The 19,906-nt window shown below is 46.7% G+C and overlaps 1 protein-coding gene and 1 long non-coding RNA gene across 4 annotated transcripts in view; both read right to left on the reverse strand.

The window, feature by feature from the left end:
- Positions 1-19,906, reverse strand: part of LOC127917825 (trichohyalin-like) — a 94,964-nt gene that overhangs the window by 14,784 nt on the left and 60,274 nt on the right. Inside the window, 3 exon segments of the mRNA XM_052500883.1 lie at positions 6,996-7,103; positions 15,295-15,412; positions 17,648-18,103. Of these exon segments, the coding sequence (XP_052356843.1) occupies positions 6,996-7,103; positions 15,295-15,412; positions 17,648-18,103 (682 nt within the window).
- LOC127917831 (uncharacterized) overlaps positions 18,882-19,906 on the reverse strand; it is a 2,892-nt gene continuing 1,867 nt past the window's right edge. Inside the window, exons 2-5 of one of the 3 annotated variants that reach the window (XR_008097825.1) lie at positions 19,551-19,906; positions 19,404-19,501; positions 19,061-19,158; positions 18,882-19,011 (exon numbers count right to left, since the gene is read on the reverse strand). The exon at positions 19,551-19,906 is cut by the window's right edge and continues 722 nt beyond it. This is a non-coding gene — a long non-coding RNA (uncharacterized LOC127917831). The remainder of the gene's footprint in view (positions 19,012-19,060; positions 19,159-19,403; positions 19,502-19,550) is intronic. The other 2 variants (XR_008097826.1, XR_008097827.1) reach the window with 2 other exon arrangements.

Here is a 19,906-nt window from a genome sequence, read left to right on the forward strand (position 1 = left end):
TCCCACCAATACAACACTAGTTAATCCTACCAATACAACACTAGTTAATCCTACCAATACAACACTAGTTAATCCCACCAGATACAACACTAGTTAATCCCACCAATACAACACTAGTTAATCCCACCAATACAACACTAGTTAATCCCACCAATACAACACTAGTTAATCCCACCAATACAACACTAGTTAATCCCACCAGATACAACACTAGTTAATCCCACCAATACAACACTAGTTAATCCCACCAATACAACACTATTTAATCCACCAATACAACACTAGTTAATCCCACCAGATACAACCCTAGTTAATCCCACCAATACAACACAGTGAAACTCTAGTTAATCCCACCAGATACAACACTAGTTAATCCCACAAATACAACACAGTGAAACACTAGTTAATCCCACCAATAAAACACAGTGAAACACTAGTTAATCCCACCAATACAAAACTAGTTAATCCCACCAATACAACACTAGTTAATCCCACCAATACAACACTAGTTAATCCCACAAATACAACACTAGTTAATCCCACCAATACAACACTAGTTAATCACCAATACAACACTAGTTAATCTCACCAATACAACACTAGTTAATCCCACCAATACAACACAATGAAACACTAGTTAATCCCACCAATACAACACTAGTTAATCCCACCAATACAACACTAGTTAATCCCACCAATACAACACTAGTTAATCCCACCAATACAACACTAGTTAATCCCACCAATACAACACTAGTTAATCCACCAATAAAACACTAGTTAATCCCACCAATAAAACACAGTGAAACACTAGTTAATCATACCAATACAACACTAGTTAATCCCACAAATACAACACTAGTTAATCCCACCAATACAACACAGTTAAACACTAGTTAATCCCACCAATACAACACAGTTAAACACTATTTAATCCCACCAATACAACACTAGTTAATCCCACCAGATACAACACTAGTTAATCCCACCAATACAACACTAGTTAATCCCACCAATACAACACTAGTTAATCCCACCAATACAACACAGTGAAACACTAGTTAATCCCACCAATACAACACTAGTTAATCCCACCAATACAACACTAGTTAATCCTACCAATACAACACTAGTTAATCCTACCAATACAACACTAGTTAATCCCACCAATACAACACAGTGAAACATTAGTTAATCCCACCAGATACAACACTAGTTAATCCCACCAATACAACACTAGTTAATCCTACCAATACAACACTAGTTAATCCCACCAATACAACACAGTGAAACACTAGTTAATCCCACCAATACAACACTAGTTAATCCCACCAATACAACACTAGTTAATCACCAGATACAACACTAGTTAATCCCACCAATACAACACTAGTTAATCCTACCAATACAACACTAGTTAATCCCACACTATTTAATCCCACCAATACAACACTAGTTAATCCCACCAATACAACACTCGTTAATCCCACCAATGCAACACAGTGAAACACTAGTTAATCCCACTAATACAACACTAGTTAATCCCACTAATACAACACTAGTTAATCCCATCAATACAGCACAGTGAAACACTAGTTAATCCCACCAATACAACACTAGTTAATCCCACTAATACAACACTAGTTAATCCCACCAATACAACACTAGTTAATCCCACCAATACAACACAGTTAAACACTAGTTAATCCCATCAATACAACACAGTTAAACACTAGTTAATCCCACCAATACAACACTAGTTAATCCCACCAATACAACACAGTTAAACACTAGTTAATCCCATCAATACAACACAGTTAAACACTAGTTAATCCCACCAATGCAACACAGTTAAACACTAGTTAATCCCACCAATACAACACTAGTTAATCCCACCAATACAACACAGTGAAACACTAGTTAATCCCACCAATACAACACAGTGAAACACTAGTTAATCCCACCAATACAACACTAGTTAATCCCACCAATACAACGCAGTGAAACACTAGTTAATCCCACCAATACAACACTAGTTAATCCCACCAATACAACACAGTGAAACACTAGTTAATCCCACCAATACAACACTAGTTAATCCCACCAATAAAACACAGTGAAACACTAGTTCATCCCATCAATACAACACAGTGAAACACTAGTTAATCCCACCAATACAACACTAGTTAATCCTACCAATACAACACTAGTTAATCCCACCAATACAACACAGTGAAACACTAGTTAATCCCACCAATACAACACTAGTTAATCCCACCAATACAACACTAGTTAATCCCACCAATACAACACTAGTTAATCCCACCAATACAACACTAGTTAATCCCACCAATACAACACAGTGAAACACTAGTTAATCCCACCAATACAACACTAGTTAATCCCATCAATACAACACAGTGAAACACTAGTTAATCCCACCAATACAACACTAGTTCATCCCATCAATACAACACTAGTTCATCCCATCAATACAACACAGTGAAACACTAGTTAATCCCACCAATACAACACTAGTTAATCCCACCAATACAACACTAGTTAATCCCATCAATACAACACAGTGAAACACTAGTTAATCCCCAATACAACACTAGTTCATCCCATCAATACAACACAGTGAAACACTAGTTAATCCCACCAATACAACACTAGTTAATCCCACCAATACAACACTAGTTAATCCCACCAATACAACACTAGTTAATCCCACCAATACAAACACTAGTTAATCCCACCAATACAACACTAGTTAATCCCACCAATACAACACTAGTTAATCCCACCAATACAACACTAGTTAATCCCACCAATACAACACTAGTTAATCCCACCAATACAACACTAGTTAATCCCACCAATACAACACTAGTTAATCCCACCAATGCAAACACAGTTAAACACTAGTTAATCCCATCAATACAGCACAGTTAAACACTAGTTAATCCCACCAATACAACACTAGTTAATCCCACCAATACAACCTAGTTAATCCCACCAATACAACACAGTGAAACTCTAGTTAATCCCACCAGATACAACACTAGTTAATCCCACCAAATACAACACAGTGAAACACTAGTTAATCCCACCAATACAACACAGTGAAACTCTAGTTAATCCCACCAGATACAACACTAGTTAATCCCACCAATACAACACAGTGAAACACTAGTTAATCCCACCAATAAAACACAGTGAAACACTAGTTAATCCCACCAATACAACACAGTGAAACACTAGTTAATCCCACCAATACAACACTAGTTAATCCCACCAATACAACGCAGTGAAACACTAGTTAATCCCACCAATACAACACTAGTTAATCCCACCAATACAACACAGTGAAACACTAGTTAATCCCACCAATACAACCCTAGTTAATCCCACCAATACAACACAGTGAAACACTAGTTAATCCCACCAATACAACACAGTGAAACTCTAGTTAATCCCACCAGATACAACACTAGTTAATCCCACCAAATACAACACAGTGAAACACTAGTTAATCCCACCAATAAAACACAGTGAAACACTAGTTAATCCCACCAATACAACACAGTGAAACACTAGTTAATCCCACCAATACAACACTAGTTAATCCCACCAATACAACACTAGTTAATCCCACCAATACAACACTAGTTAATCCCACCAATACAACACAGTGAAACACTAGTTAATCCCACCAATACAACATTAGTTAATCCCACCAATACAACACAGTGAAACACTAGTTAATCCCACCAATACAACACTAGTTAATCCCACCAATAAAACACAGTGAAACACTAGTTAATCCCACCAATACAACACTAGTTAATCCCACCAATACAACACTAGTTAATCCCACCAATACAACACTAGTTAATCCCACCAATACAACACTAGTTAATCCCACCAATGCAACACAGTTAAACACTAGTTAATCCCATCAATACAGCACAGTTAAACACTAGTTAATCCCACCAATACAACACTAGTTAATCCCACCAATACAACCCTAGTTAATCCCACCAATACAACACTAGTTAATCCCACCAATGCAACACAGTTAAACACTAGTTAATCCCATCAATACAGCACAGTTAAACACTAGTTAATCCCACCAATACAACACTAGTTAATCCCACCAATACAACACTAGTTAATCCCACCAATGCAACACAGTTAAACACTAGTTAATCCCACCAATACAACACTAGTTAATCCCACCAATACAACGCAGTGAAACACTAGTTAATCCCACTAATACAACACTAGTTAATCCCACCAATACAACACTAGTTAATCCCACCAATACAACACATTTAAACACTAGTTAATCCCATCGATACAACACAGTTAAACACTAGTTAATCCCACCAATACAACACTAGTTAATCCCATCAATACAGCACAGTGAAACACTAGTTAATCCCACTAATACAACACTAGTTAATCCCACCAATACAACACTAGTTAATCCCACCAATACAACGCAGTGAAACACTAGTTAATCCCATCAATACAACACAGTTAAACACTAGTTAATCCCACCAATACAACACTAGTTAATCCCACCAATACAACGCAGTGAAACACTATTTAATCCCACCAATACAACACTAGTTAATCCCACCAATGCAACACAGTTAAACACTAGTTAATCCCACCAATACAACACAGTGAAACACTAGTTAATCCCATCAATACAACACAGTTAAACACTAGTTAATCCCACCAATACAACACTAGTTAATCCCACCAATGCAACACAGTTAAACACTAGTTAATCCCACTAATACAACGCAGTGAAACACTAGTTAATCCCATCAATACAACACAGTTAAACACTAGTTAATCCCACTAATACAACACTAGTTAATCCCACCAATACAACACAGTTAAACACTAGTTAATCCCACCAAATACAACACTAGTTAATCCCACCAATACAACACTAGTTAATCCCACCAGATACAACACTAGTTAATCCCACCAATACAACACTAGTTAATCCACTAATACAACACTAGTTAATCCCACCAATACAACACTAGTTAATCCCACTAATACAACACTAGTTAATCCCACTAATACAACACTAGTTAATCCCACCAATACAACACTAGTTAATCCACTAATACAACACTAGTTAATCCCACTAATACAACACTAGTTAATCCCACTAATACAACACTAGTTAATCACTAATACAACACTAGTTAATCCCACTAATACAGCACTAGTTAATCCACTAATACAGCACTAGTTAATCACTAATACAACACTAGTTAATCCCACCAATACAACACTAGTTAATCCCACTAATACAACACTAGTTAATCCCACTAATACAACACTAGTTAATCCCACCAATACAACACTAGTTAATCCCACCAATACAACACTAGTTAATCACCAATACAACACTAGTTAATCCCACTATTACAACACTAGTTAATCCCACTAATACAACACTAGTTAATCCCCAATACAACACTAGTTAATCCCACTAATACAACACTAGTTAATCCCACTAATACAACACTAGTTAATCCCACCAATACAACACTAGTTAATCCCACCAATACAACACTAGTTAATCCCACTAATACAACACTAGTTAATCCCACTAATACAACACTAGTTAATCCCACTAATACAACACTAGTTAATCCCACCAATACAACACTAGTTAATCCACCAATGCAACACGGTTAAAACTAGTTAATCCCACTAATACAACACTAGTTAATCCACTAATATAACACTAGTTAATCCCACTAATACAACACTAGTTAATCCACTAATACAACACTAGTTAATCCCACTAATACAACACTAGTTAATCCCACTAATACAACACTAGTTAATCCCACTAATACAACACTAGTTAATCACTAATACAACACTAGTTAATCCCACCAATACAACACTAGTTAATCCCCAATACAACGCAGTGAAGCACTAGTTAATCCCACCAATACAACACTAGTTAATCCCACCAATGCAACACAGTTAAACACTAGTTAATCCCACTAATACAACACTAGTTAATCCCACCAATACAACACTAGTTAATCCCACTAATACAACACTAGTTAATCCCACTAATACAACACTAGTTAATCCCACTAATACAACACTAGTTAATCCCACTAATACAACACTAGTTAATCCCACTAATACAACACTAGTTAATCCCACTAATACAACACTAGTTAATCCCACTAATACAACACTAGTTAATCCCACCAATACAACACTAGTTAATCCCACCAATGCAACACAGTTAAACACTAGTTAATCCCACTAATACAACACTAGTTAATCCCACTAATACAACACTAGTTAATCCCACTAATACAACACTAGTTAATCCCACTAATACAACACTAGTTAATCCCACTAATACAACACTAGTTAATCCCACTAATACAACACTAGTTAATCCCACTAATACAACACTAGTTAATCCCACCAATACAACACTAGTTAATCCCACCAATACAACGCAGTGAAGCACTAGTTAATCCCACCAATACAACACTAGTTAATCCCACCAATGCAACACAGTTAAACACTAGTTAATCCCACTAATACAACACTAGTTAATCCCACCAATACAACACTAGTTAATCCCACTAATACAACACTAGTTAATCCCACTAATACAACACTAGTTAATCCCACTAATACAACACTAGTTAATCCCACTAATACAACACTAGTTAATCCCACCAATACAACACTAGTTAATCCCACTAATACAACACTAGTTAATCCCACCAATACAACACTAGTTAATCCCACTAATACAACACTAGTTAATCCCACCAATACAACACTAGTTAATCCCACCAATACAACACTAGTTAATCCCACCAATACAACACTAGTTAATCCCACTAATACAACACTAGTTAATCCCACTAATACAACACTAGTGAAACACAAAGACAACAGAGGAGTGTGTGTGTCACCCTCATAGTTGGTGTAACGATCCCGGGGTGTGGCCTGTTGTCATGGAGCCTGAGGGTTCCGTTGTCCCCGGCAACCGGAGGATGAAGATGCAGCTGATGTCGTTCCTCCTGGAGAAACAATGAGACATCAGGTGTGTGGGGTAGGAGTAGGGGTGGAGTGTGGGGTAGGAGTAGGGGTGGAGTGGGGGGTAGGAGTGGGGGGTAGGACTTGCAGGCTTGTTTTCGAATTGCTGTGCGTTTTGTTGCCAACCTATTTTGCTACCTGACAACTTTACGGTTTTCACTTTTTAATTACCGTTCATATATTTATTTATTTTTTCCTCAACTTTTCCTCCGGACGCTTTATCTGGACACGATTCGTCAGGACCTCCAACAGCCGAAGCTAAGTAGTAACATTAACATGATGCCTTCTAATTGCAGCCGCTGTGCTCGCCTTACGGCGAGGATAGCTGTACTGCAAGCCCAGCTTCAGACGCAATCGTTAGGCAAGGGTAATTTCAGTGTAGGAAAGGATGAAACAGCGTCTGTGCCACCAGTAAGTACAGATAGTAGTATAAATCCCCTGGCACAGTCCCCGCAGCCGGACAACTTTCTCACGGTTTCTGGAAGGAAATGCTGTAGGAACGCTCAACCGGTGTCGCTCATTCAGCAGACAGAAACTTTCAACCGGTTTTCCCCATTAAGCAGCGGGTCGGAGTCAGAGACCGAGTCTTCTCTGGTCTCTACTCCTCCCGTTACGGGGTCTGAGACGCCGAAGCTTCCCACCATTAGCTCTGACAAATTGAAAACTCTAGTCATTGGCGACTCCATTACCCGCAGTATTAGACTTAAAGCGAATCATCCAGCGATCATACACTGTTTACCCGGGGCAGGGCTACCGGCGTTAAGGCTAATCTGAAGATGGTGCTGGCTAAAGCTAAAACTGGCGAGTGTAGAGAGTATAGAGATATTGTTATCCACGTCGGCACCAACGATGTTAGGATGAAACAGTCAGAGATCACCAAGCGCAACATAGCTTCTGCGTGCATATCAGCTAGAAAGATGTGTCGGCATCGAGTAATTGTCTCTGGCCCCTCCCAGTTAGGGGAGTGATGAGCTCTACAGCAGAGTCTCACAACTCAATCGCTGGTTGAAAACTGTTTTCTGCCCTCCCAAAAGATAGAATTTGTAGATAATTGGCCCTCTTTCTGGGACTCACCCACAAACAGGACCAAGCCTGACCTGCTGAGGAGTGACGGACTCCATCCTAGCTGGAGGGTGCTCTCATCTTATCTGCCAACATAGACAGGGCTCTAACTCCTCTAGCTCCACAATGAAATAGGGTGCAGGCCAGGCAGCAGGCTATTAGCCAGCCTGCCAGCATAGTGGAGTCTGCCACTAGCATAGTCAGTGTAGTCAGCTCAGCTATCACCATTGAGACCGTGTCTGTGCCTCGACCTAGGTTGGGCAAAACTAAACATGGCGGTGTTCGCCTTAGCAATCTCACTAGGATAAAGACCACCTCCATTCCTGTCATTACTGAAAGAGATCATGATACCTCACATCTCAAAAATAGGGCTACTTAATGTTAGATCCCTTACTTCAAAGGCAATTATAGTCAATGAACTAATCACTGATCATAATCTTGATGTGATTGGCCTGACTGAAACATGGCTTAAGCCTGATGAATTTACTGTGTTAAATGAGGCCTCACCTCCTGGCTACACTAGTGACCATATCCCCGTGCATCCCGCAAAGGCGGAGGTGTTGCTAACATTTACGATAGCAAATTTCAATTTACAAAAAAAAAAAAAGACGTTTTCGTCTTTTGAGCTTCTAGTCATGAAATCTATGCAGCCTACTCAATCACTTTTATAGCTACTGTTTACAGGCCTCCTGGGCCATATACAGCGTTTCTCACTGAGTTCCCTGAATTCCTATCGGACCTTGTAGTCATAGCAGATAATATTCTAATCTTTGGTGACTTTAATATTCACATGGAAAAGTCCACAGACCCACTCCAAAAGGCTTTTGGAGCCATCATCGACTCAGTGGGTTTTGTCCAACATGTCTCTGGACCCACTCACTGTCACAGTCATACGCTGGACCTAGTTTTGTCCCATGGAATAAATGTTGTGGATCTTAATGTTTTTCCTCATAATCCTGGACTATCGGACCACCATTTTATTACGTTTGCAATTGCAACAAATAATCTGCTCAGACCCCAACCAAGGAACATCAAAAGTCGTGCTATAAATTCACAGACAACACAAAGATTCCTTGATGCCCTTCCAGACTCCCTCTGCCTACCCAAGGACGCCAGAGGACAAAAATCCGTTAACCACCTAACTGAGGATCTCAATTTAACCTTGCGCAATACCCTAGATGCAGTTGCACCTAAAAACTAAAAAAATGTCTCATAAGAAACTAGCTCCCTGGTACACAGAAAATACCCGAGCTCTGAAGCAAGCTTCCAGAAAATTGGAACGGAAATGGCGCCACACCAAACTGGAAGTCTTCCGACTAGCTTGGAAGGACGGTACCGTGCAGTACCGAAGAGCCCTTACTGCTGCTCGATCGTCCTATTTTTCTAACTTAATTGAGGAAAATAAGAACAATCCGAAATTCCTTTTTGATACTGTGGCAAAGCTAACTAAAAAGCAGCATTCCCCAAGAGAGGATGACTTTCACTTTAGCAGTGATAAATTCATGAACTTCTTTGAGGAAAAGATTATGATTATTAGAAAGCAAATTACGGACTCCTCTTTAAACCTGCGTATTCCTCCAAACCTCAGTTGTCCTGAGTCTGCACAACTCTGCCAGGACCTAGGATCAAGAGAGACGCTCAAGTGTTTTAGTACTATATCTCTTGACACAATGATGAAAATAATCATGGCCTCTAAACCTTCAAGCTGTATACTGGACCCTATTCCAACTAAACTACTGAAAGAGCTGCTTCCTGTGCTTGGCCTCCTATGTTGAACATAATAAACGGCTCTCTATCCACTGGATGTGTACCAAACTCACTAAAAGTGGCAGTAATAAAGCCTCTCTTGAAAAAGCCAAACCTTGACCCAGAAAATATAAAAACTATCGGCCTATATCGAATCTTCCATTCCTCTCAAAGATTTTAGAAGGCTGTTGCGCAGCAACTCACTGCCTTCCTGAAGACAAACAATGTATACGAAATGCTTCAGTCTGGTTTTAGACCCCATCATAGCACTGAGACGGCACTTGTGAAGGTGGTAAATTACATTTTAATGGCATCGGACCGAGGCTCTGCATCTGTCCTCGTGCTCCTAGACCTTAGTGCTGCTTTTGATACCATCGATCACCACATTCTTTTGGAGAGATTGGAAACCCAAATTGGTCTACACGGACAAGTTCTGGCCTGGTTTAGATCTTATCTGTCGGAAAGATATCAGTTTGTCTCTGTGAATGGTTTGTCCTCTGACAAATCAACTGTACATTTCGGTGTTCCTCAAGGTTCTGTTTTAGGACCACTATTGTTTTCACTATATATTTTACCTCTTGGGGATGTTATTCGAAAACATAATGTAAACTTTCACTGCTATGCGGATGACACACAGCTGTACATTTCAATGAAACATGGTGAAGCCCCAAAATTGCCCTCGCTAGAAGCATGTGTTTCAGACATAAGGAAGTGGATGGCTGCAAACTTTCTACTATTAAACTCGGACAAAACAGAGATGCTTGTTCTAGGTCCCAAGAAACAAAGAGATCTTCTGTTGAATCTGACAATTAATCTTAATGGTTGTACAGTCGTCTCAAATAAAACTGTGAAGGACCTCGGCGTTACTCTGGACCCTGATCTCTCTTTTGAAGAACATATCAAGACCATTTCGAGGACAGCTTTTTTCCATCTACGTAACATTGCAAAAATCAGAAACTTTCTGTCCAAAAATGATGCAGAAAAATTAATCCATGCTTTTGTCACTTCTAGGTTAGACTACTGCAATGCTCTATTTTCCGGCTACCCGGATAAAGCACTAAATAAACTTCAGTTAGTGCTAAATACGGCTGCTAGAATCCTGACTAGAACCAAAAAATTTGATCATATTACTCAGGTGCTAGCCTCTCTACACTGGCTTCCTGTCAAAGCAAGGGCTGATTTCAAGGTTTTACTGCTAACCTACAAAGCATTACATGGGCTTGCTCCTACCTACCTCTCTGATTTGGTCCTGCCGTACATACCTACACGTACGCTACGGTCACAAGACGCAGGCCTCTAATTGTCCCTAGAATTTCTAAGCAAACAGCTGGAGGCAGGGCTTTCTCCTATAGAGCTCCATTTTTATGGAACGGTCTGCCTACCCATGTCAGAGACGCAAACTCGGTCTCAACCTTTAAGTCTTTACTGAAGACTCATCTCTTCAGTGGGTCATATGATTGAGTGTAGTCTGGCCCAGGAGTGGGAAGGTGAACGGAAAGGCTCTGGAGCAACGAACCGCCCTTGCTGTCTCTGCCTGGCCGGTTCCCCTCTTTCCACTGGGATTCTCTGCCTCTAACCCTGTTACGGGGCTGAGTCACTGGCTTGCTGGGGCTCTCTCGTGCCGTCCCTGGGGGGGTGCGTCACCTGGGTGGGTTGATTCACTGTTGTGGTCGGCCTGTCTGGGTTGCCCCCCTTGGGTTGTACCGTGGCGGAGATCTTTGTGGGCCATACTCGGCCTTGTCTCAGGATGGTAAGTTGGTGGTTGAAGATATCCCTCTAGTGGTGTGGGGGATGTGCTTTGGCAAAGTGGGTGGGGTTATATCCTTCCTGTTTGGCCCTGTCCGGGGTGTCCTCGGATGGGGCCACAGTGTCTCCTGACCCCTCCTGTCTCAGCCTCCAGTATTTATGCTGCAGTAGTTTATGTGTCGGGGGGCTAGGGTCAGTTTGTTATATCTGAGTACTTCTCCTGTCCTATTCGGTGTCCTGTGTGAATCTAAGTGTGCGTTCTCTAATTCTCTCTTTTCTTTCTCTCTCTCGGAGGACCTGAGCCCTAGGACCATGTCCCAGGACTACCTGACATGAGGACTCCTTGCTGTCCCCAGTCCACCTGGCCATGCTCCTGCTCCAGTTTCAACTGACCTGAGCCCTAGGACCGTGCCCCAGGACTACCTGACATGAAGGCTCCTTGCTGTCCCCAGTCCACCTGACTGTGCTGCTGCTCCAGTTTCAACTGTTCTGCCTTATTATTATTCGACCATGCTGGTCATTTATGAACATTTGAACATCTTGGTCATGTTCTGTTATAATCTCTACCCGGCACAGCCAGAAGAGGACTGGCCACCCCACATAGCCCGGTTCCTCTCTAGGTTTCTTCCTAGGTTTTGGCCTTTCTAGGGAGTTTTTCCTAGCCACCGTGCTTTTACACCTGCATTGTTTGCTGTTTGGGGTTTTAGGCTGGGTTTCTGTACAGCACTTTGAGATATCAGCTGATGTACGAAGGGCTATATAAATAAATTTGATTTGATTTGATTTGATTTAGGAGTGGGGGGTAGGAGTAGGGGGTAGGAGTGGGGTTGGAGTGGGGGTAGGAGTGGGGGTAGGAGTAGGGGGTAGGAGTGGGGGTAGGAGTGGGGGTGGAGTGGAGTGGGGGTAGGAGTAGGGGTAGGAGTGGGGGATAGGAGTGGGGGGTAGGAGTAGGGGGTAGGAGTGGGGTTGGAGTGGGGTTGGAGTGGGGGTAGGAGTGGGGTAGGAGTAGGGGGTAGGAGTGGGGTTGGAGTGTGGGGTAGGAGTGGGGGGTAGGAGTAGGGGGGTAGGAGTGGGGTAGGACTGGGGGGTAGGACTGGGGTTGGAGTGTGGGGTTGGAGTGGGGGGTAGGAGTGGGGGGTAGGAGTAGGGGGTAGGAGTGGGGTTGGAGTGTGGGGTAGGAGTGGGGGGTAGGAGTGAGGGGTAGGAGTAGGGGGTAGGAATGGGGTTGGAGTGTGGGGTAGGAGTGGGGGTAGGAGTAGGGGGTAGGAGTGGGGTTGGAGTGTGGGGTAGGAGTGGGGGTAGGAGTGGGGGGTAGGAGTGGGGGTGGAGTGGGGGTAGGAGTAGGGGTAGGAGTGGGGGGGGTAGGAGTAGGGGTAGGAGTGGGGTTGGAGTGGGGGTAGGAGTGGGGGGTAGGGTAGGGGGTAGGAGTGGGGGTGGAGGGTGGGGTAGGAGTGGGGGTAGGAGTAGGGGGTAGGAGTGGGGTTGGAGTGTGGGGTAGAAGTAGGGGGTAGGAGTGGGGTTGGAGTGTGGGGTAGGATTGTGGGGTAGGAGTGTGGGGTAGGGGGTAGGAGTAGGGGTTAGGAGTGGGGTTGGAGTAGGGGGTAGGGGTGGGGGGTAGGAGTAGGGGGTAGGAAAGGGGTTGGAGTGTGAGGTGGGAGTGGGGTTGGAGTGTGGGGTAGGAGTGGGGGTAGGAGTAGGGGGTAGGAGTGGGGTTGGAGTGTGGGGTAGGAGTGGGGGTAGGGGTAGGGGGTAGGAGTGGGGGTAGGAGTGGGGGTAGGAGTAGGGGGTAGGAGTGGGGTTGGAGTGGGGGTTGGAGTGGGGGGGTAGGAGTAGGGGGTAGGAGTGGGGTTGGAGTGGGGGTAGGAGTGGGGTTGGAGTGTGGGGTAGGAGTGGGGAGTAGGAGTAGGGGGTAGGAGTGGGGTAGGACTGGGGGTTGGAGTGTGGGGTAGGAGTGGGGGTAGGAGTGGGGTTGGAATGGGGGTAGGAGTGAGGGGTAGGAGTGGGGGGTAGGAGTAGGGGGTTGGAGTGGGGTTGGAGTGTGGGGTAGGAGTGGGGGTAGGAGTAGGGGGTAGGAGTGGGGTTGGAGTGTGGGGTAGGAGTGGGGGGTAGGAGTAGGGGGTGGGAGTGGGGTTGGAGTGTGGGGTAGGATTGTGGGGTAGGAGTGTGGGGTAGGGGGTAGGAGTAGGGGTTAGGAGTGGGGTTGGAGTAGGGGGTAGGAGTGGGGGTAGGAGTAGGGGGTAGGAGTGGGGTTGGAGTGTGGGGTAGGAGTGGGGGGTAGGGGTAGGGGTTAGGAGTGGGGGTAGGAGTGGGGGTAGGAGTAGGGGGGGTAGGAGTGGGGTTGGAGTGTGGGGTAGGAGTGTGGGGTAGGAGTGGGGGTAGGAGTAGGGGGTAGGAGTGGGGTTGGAGTGTGGGGTAGGAGTGGGGTTGGAGTGTGGGGTAGGAGTGGGGGCAGGAGTAGGGGTAGGAGTGGGGTTGGAGTGTGGGGTAGGAGTGGGGGTAGGAGTGGGGGTAGGAGTGGGGGTAGGAGTAGGGGGTAGGAGTGGGGTTGGAATGTGGGGTAGGAGTGGGGGTAGGAGTGGGGGTAGGAGTAGGGGGTTGGAGTGGGGGTAGGAGAGGGGGTAGGAGTGGGGTTGGAGTGGGGGTAGCTGTGTTTGGGGTAGGAGTGGGGTAGGTGTGTGTGGGGGTAGGTGTGTATGGGGAAGGTATGGGGGGTAGAAGTGGGGTAGGTGTGTGGGGTTAGGAGTGGGGTAGATGTGTATGGGGTAGGTGTTTGGGGGGTAGGAGGGGGTAGGTGTGTATGGGGTATGTGTGTGTGCGGTAGGTGTGTGTGAGGTAGGTGTGTGTGCGGTAGGTGTGTGTGCGGTAGGTGTGTGTGAGGTAGGTGTGTGTGCGGTAGGTGTGTGTGAGGTAGGTGTGTGTGAGATAGGTGTGTGTGCGGTAGGTGTGTGTGAGGTAGGTGTGTGTGCGGTAGGTGTGTGTGCGGTAGGTAGGTGTGTGTGCGGTAGGTGTGTGTGAGGTAGGTGTGTGTGAGGTAGGTGTGTGTGAGGTAGATGTGTGTGCGGTAGGTGTGTGTGCGGTAGGTGTGTGTGAGGTAGGTGTGTGTGCGGTAGGTTTGTGTGAGGTAGGTGTGTGTGAGGTAGGTGTGTGTGAGGTAGGTGTGTGTGCGGTAGGTGTGTGTGCGGTAGGTGTGTGTGAGGTAGGTGTGTGTGCGGTAGGTGTGTGTGAGGTAGGGTGTGTGCGGTAGGTGTGTGTGCGGTAGGTGTGTGTGCGGTAGGTGTGTGTGAGGTAGGTGTGTGTGCGTAGGTGTGTGTGCGGTAGGTGTGTGAGGTAGGTGTGTGCGGTAGGTGTGTGTGCGGTAGGTGTGTGTGCGGTAGGTGTGTGTGAGGTAGATGTGTGTGCGGTAGGTGTGTGTGCGGTAGGTGTGTGTGAGGTAGGTGTGTGTGAGGTAGATGTGTGTGCGGTAGGTGTGTGTGAGGTAGGTGTGTGTGCGGTAGGTTTGTGTGAGGTAGGTAGGTGTGTGTGAGGTAGGGTGTGTGAGGTAGGTGTGTGTGAGGTAGGTGTGTGTGCGGTAGGTGTGTGTGAGGTAGGTGTGTGTGCGGTAGGTGTGTGTGCGGTTCTTACCACCAGGCGTTTGATTAGCTGGTTCCTCTCAGTGAGTCTCTCCTGGAGTCTTCCCATCTGGAGATCATCACAGAGATGAACCTCCCTCCTCCTGCACCTCTCCTCACGCTCCCGTAGCCTGGGAACACACACACGTTAACCACACCCCTCTCCTCCTCCAGCCTGGGAACACACACACGTTAACCACACCCCTCTCCTCCTCCAGCCTGGGAACACACACACGTCCTAACCACACCCCTCTCCTCCTCCAGCCTGGGAACACACACACGTTAACCACACCCCTCTCCTCCTCCAGCCTGGGAACACACACACGTTAACCACACCCCTCTCCTCCTCCAGCCTGGGAACACACACACGTTAACCACACCCCTCTCGTCCTCCTGCTGGGAACACACACACGTTAACCACACCCCTCTCCTCCTCCAGCCTGGGAACACACACACGTTAACCACACCCCTCTCCTCCTCCTGCTGGGAACACACATTAACCGCCCCCCTCTCCTCCTGATGGGAACACACATTAACCCCACCCCTCTCCTCCTGCTGGGAACACACATTAACCGCCCCCCTCTCCTCCTGATGGGAACACATTAACCCCACCCCTCTCCTCCTGATGGGAACACACATTAACCCCACCCCCCTCTCCTCCTGCTGGGAACACACATTAACCGCCCCCCTCTCCTCCTGATGGGGAACACATTAACCCCCTGCTGGGAAACCCCTCTCCTCCTGATGGGAACACACATTAACCCCACCCCTCTCCTCCTGCTGGGAACACACATTAACCCCACCCCCTCTCCTCCTGATGGGAACACATTAACCCCACCCCTCTCCTCCTGCTGGGAACACACATTAACCGCCCCCCCTCTCCTCCTGATGGGAACACATTAACCCCACCCCTCTCTCCTCCTGCTGGGAACACACATTAACCGCCCCCCTCTCCTCCTGATGGGAACACATTAACCCCACCCCTCTCCTCCTGATGGGAACACACATTAACCCCACCCCCTCTCCTCCTGCTGGGAACACACATTAACCCCACCCCTCTCCTCCTCCTGCTGGGAACACACATTAACCCCACCCCTCTCCTCCTGCTGGGAACACATTAACCCCACCCCCTCTCCTCCTGATGGGAACACACATTAACCCCACCCCTCTCCTCCTGCTGGGAACACACATTAACCCCACCCCTCTCCTCCTGATGGGAAACACACATTAACCCCACCCCTCTCCTCCTGCTGGGAACACATTAACCCCACCCCTCTCCTCCTGCTGGGAACACACATTAACCCCACCCCCCTCCTCCTGCTGGGAACACACATTAACCCCCCCCTCTCTCCTCCTGCTGGGAACACACATTAACCCCACCCCTCTCCTCCTGCTGGGAACGCATTAACCCCACCCCTCTCCTCCTGCTGGGAACACATTAACCCCACCCCTCTCCTCCTGCTGGGAACACATTAACCCCACCCCTCTCCTCCTGATGGGAACACACATTAACCCCACCCCTCTCCTCCTGCTGGGAACACACATTAACCCCACCCCTCTCCTCCTGCTGGGAACACATTAACCCCACCCCTCTCCTCCTGCTGGGAACACACATTAACCCCACCCCCCTCCTCCTGATGGGAACACATTAACCCCCCCCCTCTCCTCCTGCTGGGAACACACATTAACCCCACCCCTCTCCTCCTGCTGGGAACACACATTAACCCCACCCCTCTCCTCCTGATGGGAACACATTAACCCCACCCCTCTCCTCCTGCTGGGAACACACATTAACCCCACCCCTCTCCTCCTGCTGGGAACACACATTAACCCCACCCCCTCCTCCTGCTGGGAACACATTAACCCCACCCCTCTCCTCCTGCTGGGAACATATTAACCCCACCCCTCTCCTCCTGCTGGGAACACACATTAACCCCACCCCTCTCCTCCTGCTGGGAACATATTAACCCCACCCCTCTCCTCCTGCTGGGAACACATTAACCCCACCCCTCTCCTCCTGCTGGGAACGCATTAACCCCACCCCTCTCCTCCTGCTGGGAACACACATTAACCCCACCCCTCTCCTCCTGCTGGGAACACACATTAACCCCACCCCTCTCCTCCTGCTGGGAACACACATTAACCCCACCCTCTCCTCCTGCTGGGAACACACATTAACCCCACCCCTCTCCTCCTGCTGGGAACACACATTAACCCCACCCCTCTCCTCCTGCTGGGAACACACATTAACCCCACCCCTCTCCTCCTGCTGGGAACACACATTAACCCCACCCCTCTCCTCCTGCTGGGAACACACATTAACCCCACCCCTCTCCTACTGCTCCACACTCCAGTGTGTTACTCACTCTGTCTCCAGGGCCACTATGCGAGTCTGTAGCTCTGCCTGACAGCTGCTGTATTCACACACCAGACTCTGCATCGCTCTCCTGTGCTCTCTCTTCACTTCCTCTCTCCTCTCCTCCTCCTCCTCCTCCTTCCTCCTCTTCTCCTCCTCCTCCGTCTTCCTTCTCTTCTCCTCGTCCACCTTCCTCTTCTCCTCAACCTCTGCCTCTCTCCTCTTCACCTCCTCTCTCCTGTTCTCCTCCTCCATCCTCTTCTCCTCGTCCCTCCTCTTCTCCTCCATCTCTCTTCGCACCTCCTCTTCTCTCATCTCTTCTTCTCTCTGTTCCTCCCGTTGTTTCTGAGCCTCTTCCAGTTTCTCCACCTCTTCTCTCAGTCTGTCCACCTCCTCTCTCAGTCGTTGGGCTTCCTCCTCTCTCTCCTTCTGCTCTCTTTCTCTTCCCATCGCCTCCTCTCCCGACCTGGAAGAGTAGAGAGGAAGAGTAGAGAGGAAGAGTAGAGAAGAAGAGTAGAGAGGAAGAGTAGAGAGGAAGAGTAGAGAAGAAGAGTAGAGAGGAAGAGTAGAGAAGAAGAGTAGAGAGGAAGAGTAGAGAGGAAGAGTAGAGAAGAAGAGTAGAGAAGAAGAGTAGAGAGGAAGAGTAGAGTAGAGAGGAAGAGTAGAGAGGAAGAGTAGAGAGGAAGAGTAGAGAGGAAGAGTAGAGAGGAAGAGTAGAGTAGAGAGGAAGAGTAGAGAGGACAGAAAGGGGATAAGATGAGGAGGTGTGTGTGTGTGTGTGTGTGTGTGTGTGTGTGTGTGTGTGTGTGTGTGTGTGTGTGTGTGTGTGTGTGTGTGTGTGTGTGTGTGTGTGTGTCTGTGTCTGTGTCTGTGTGTGTGTGTGTCTGTGTCTCTGTGTGTGTCTGTGTCTCTGTGTGTGTGTGTCTGCGTCTCTGTGTGTGTGTGTGTGTGTGTGTGTGTGTGTGTGTGTCTGTGTGTGTGTGTGTGTGTGTGTGTGTGTGTGTGTGTGTGTGTGTGTGTGTGTGTGTGTGTGTGTGTGTGTGTGTGTGTGTGTGTGTGTGTGTGTGTGTGTGTGTGTGTGTGTGTGTGTGTGTGTGTGTGTGTACCTCAGTACAGTGTTCTCCTCTGTAGTTCCAGAACGGCAGAGCGACTCTCATCCAACTGACGCTCAAACACCTGGTACTGATTCTGCTGCTTCAGGTCCTAAACACACAGAGACAAACACCTGATACTGATTCTGCTGCTTCAGGTCCTACACACACAGAGACAAAAACCTGGTACTGATTCTGCTGCTTCAGGTCCTAAACACACAGAGACAAACACCTGGTACTGATTCTGCTGCTTCAGGCCCTATACACACACAGAGACAAACACCTGGTACTGATTCTGCTGCTTCAGGTCCTACACACACAGAGACAAACACCTGGTACTGATTCTGCTGCTTCAGGTCCTACACACACAGAGACAAACACCTGGTACTGATTCTGCTGCTTCAGGTCCTAAACACACAGAGACAAACACCTGGTACTGATTCTGCTGCTTCAGGTCCTACACACACAGAGACAAACACCTGGTACTGATTCTGCTGCTTCAGGTCCTACACACACAGAGACAAACACCTGGTACTGATTCTGCTGCTTCAGGTCCTACACACACAGAGACAAACACCTGGTACTGATTCTGCTGCTTCAGGTCCTACACACACAGAGACAAACACCTGGTACTGATTCTGCTGCTTCAGGTCCTACACACACAGAGACAAACACCTGGTACTGATTCTGCTGCTTCAGGTCCTACACACACAGAGACAAACACCTGGTACTGATTCTGCTGCTTCAGGTCCTAAACACACAGAGACAAACACCTGGTACTGATTCTGCTGCTTCAGGTCCTACACACACAGAGACAAACACCTGGTACTGATTCTGCTGCTTCAGGTCCTACACACACAGAGACAAACACCTGGTACTGATTCTGCTGCTTCAGGTCCTAAACACACAGAGACAAACACCTGGTACTGATTCTGCTGCTTCAGGTCCTACACACACAGAGACAAACACCTGGTACTGATTCTGCTGCTTCAGGTCCTACACACACAGAGACAAACACCTGGTACTGATTCTGCTGCTTCAGGTCCTACACACACAGAGACAAACACCTGGTACTGATTCTGCTGCTTCAGGTCCTACACACACAGAGACAAACACCTGGTACTGATTCTGCTGCTTCAGGTCCTACACACACAGAGACAAACACCTGGTACTGATTC

The sequence above is a fragment of the Oncorhynchus keta genome, unplaced genomic scaffold, assembly GCF_023373465.1.
Source record: "Oncorhynchus keta strain PuntledgeMale-10-30-2019 unplaced genomic scaffold, Oket_V2 Un_contig_12248_pilon_pilon, whole genome shotgun sequence".
NCBI classification, from domain to species: domain Eukaryota; kingdom Metazoa; phylum Chordata; class Actinopteri; order Salmoniformes; family Salmonidae; genus Oncorhynchus; species Oncorhynchus keta.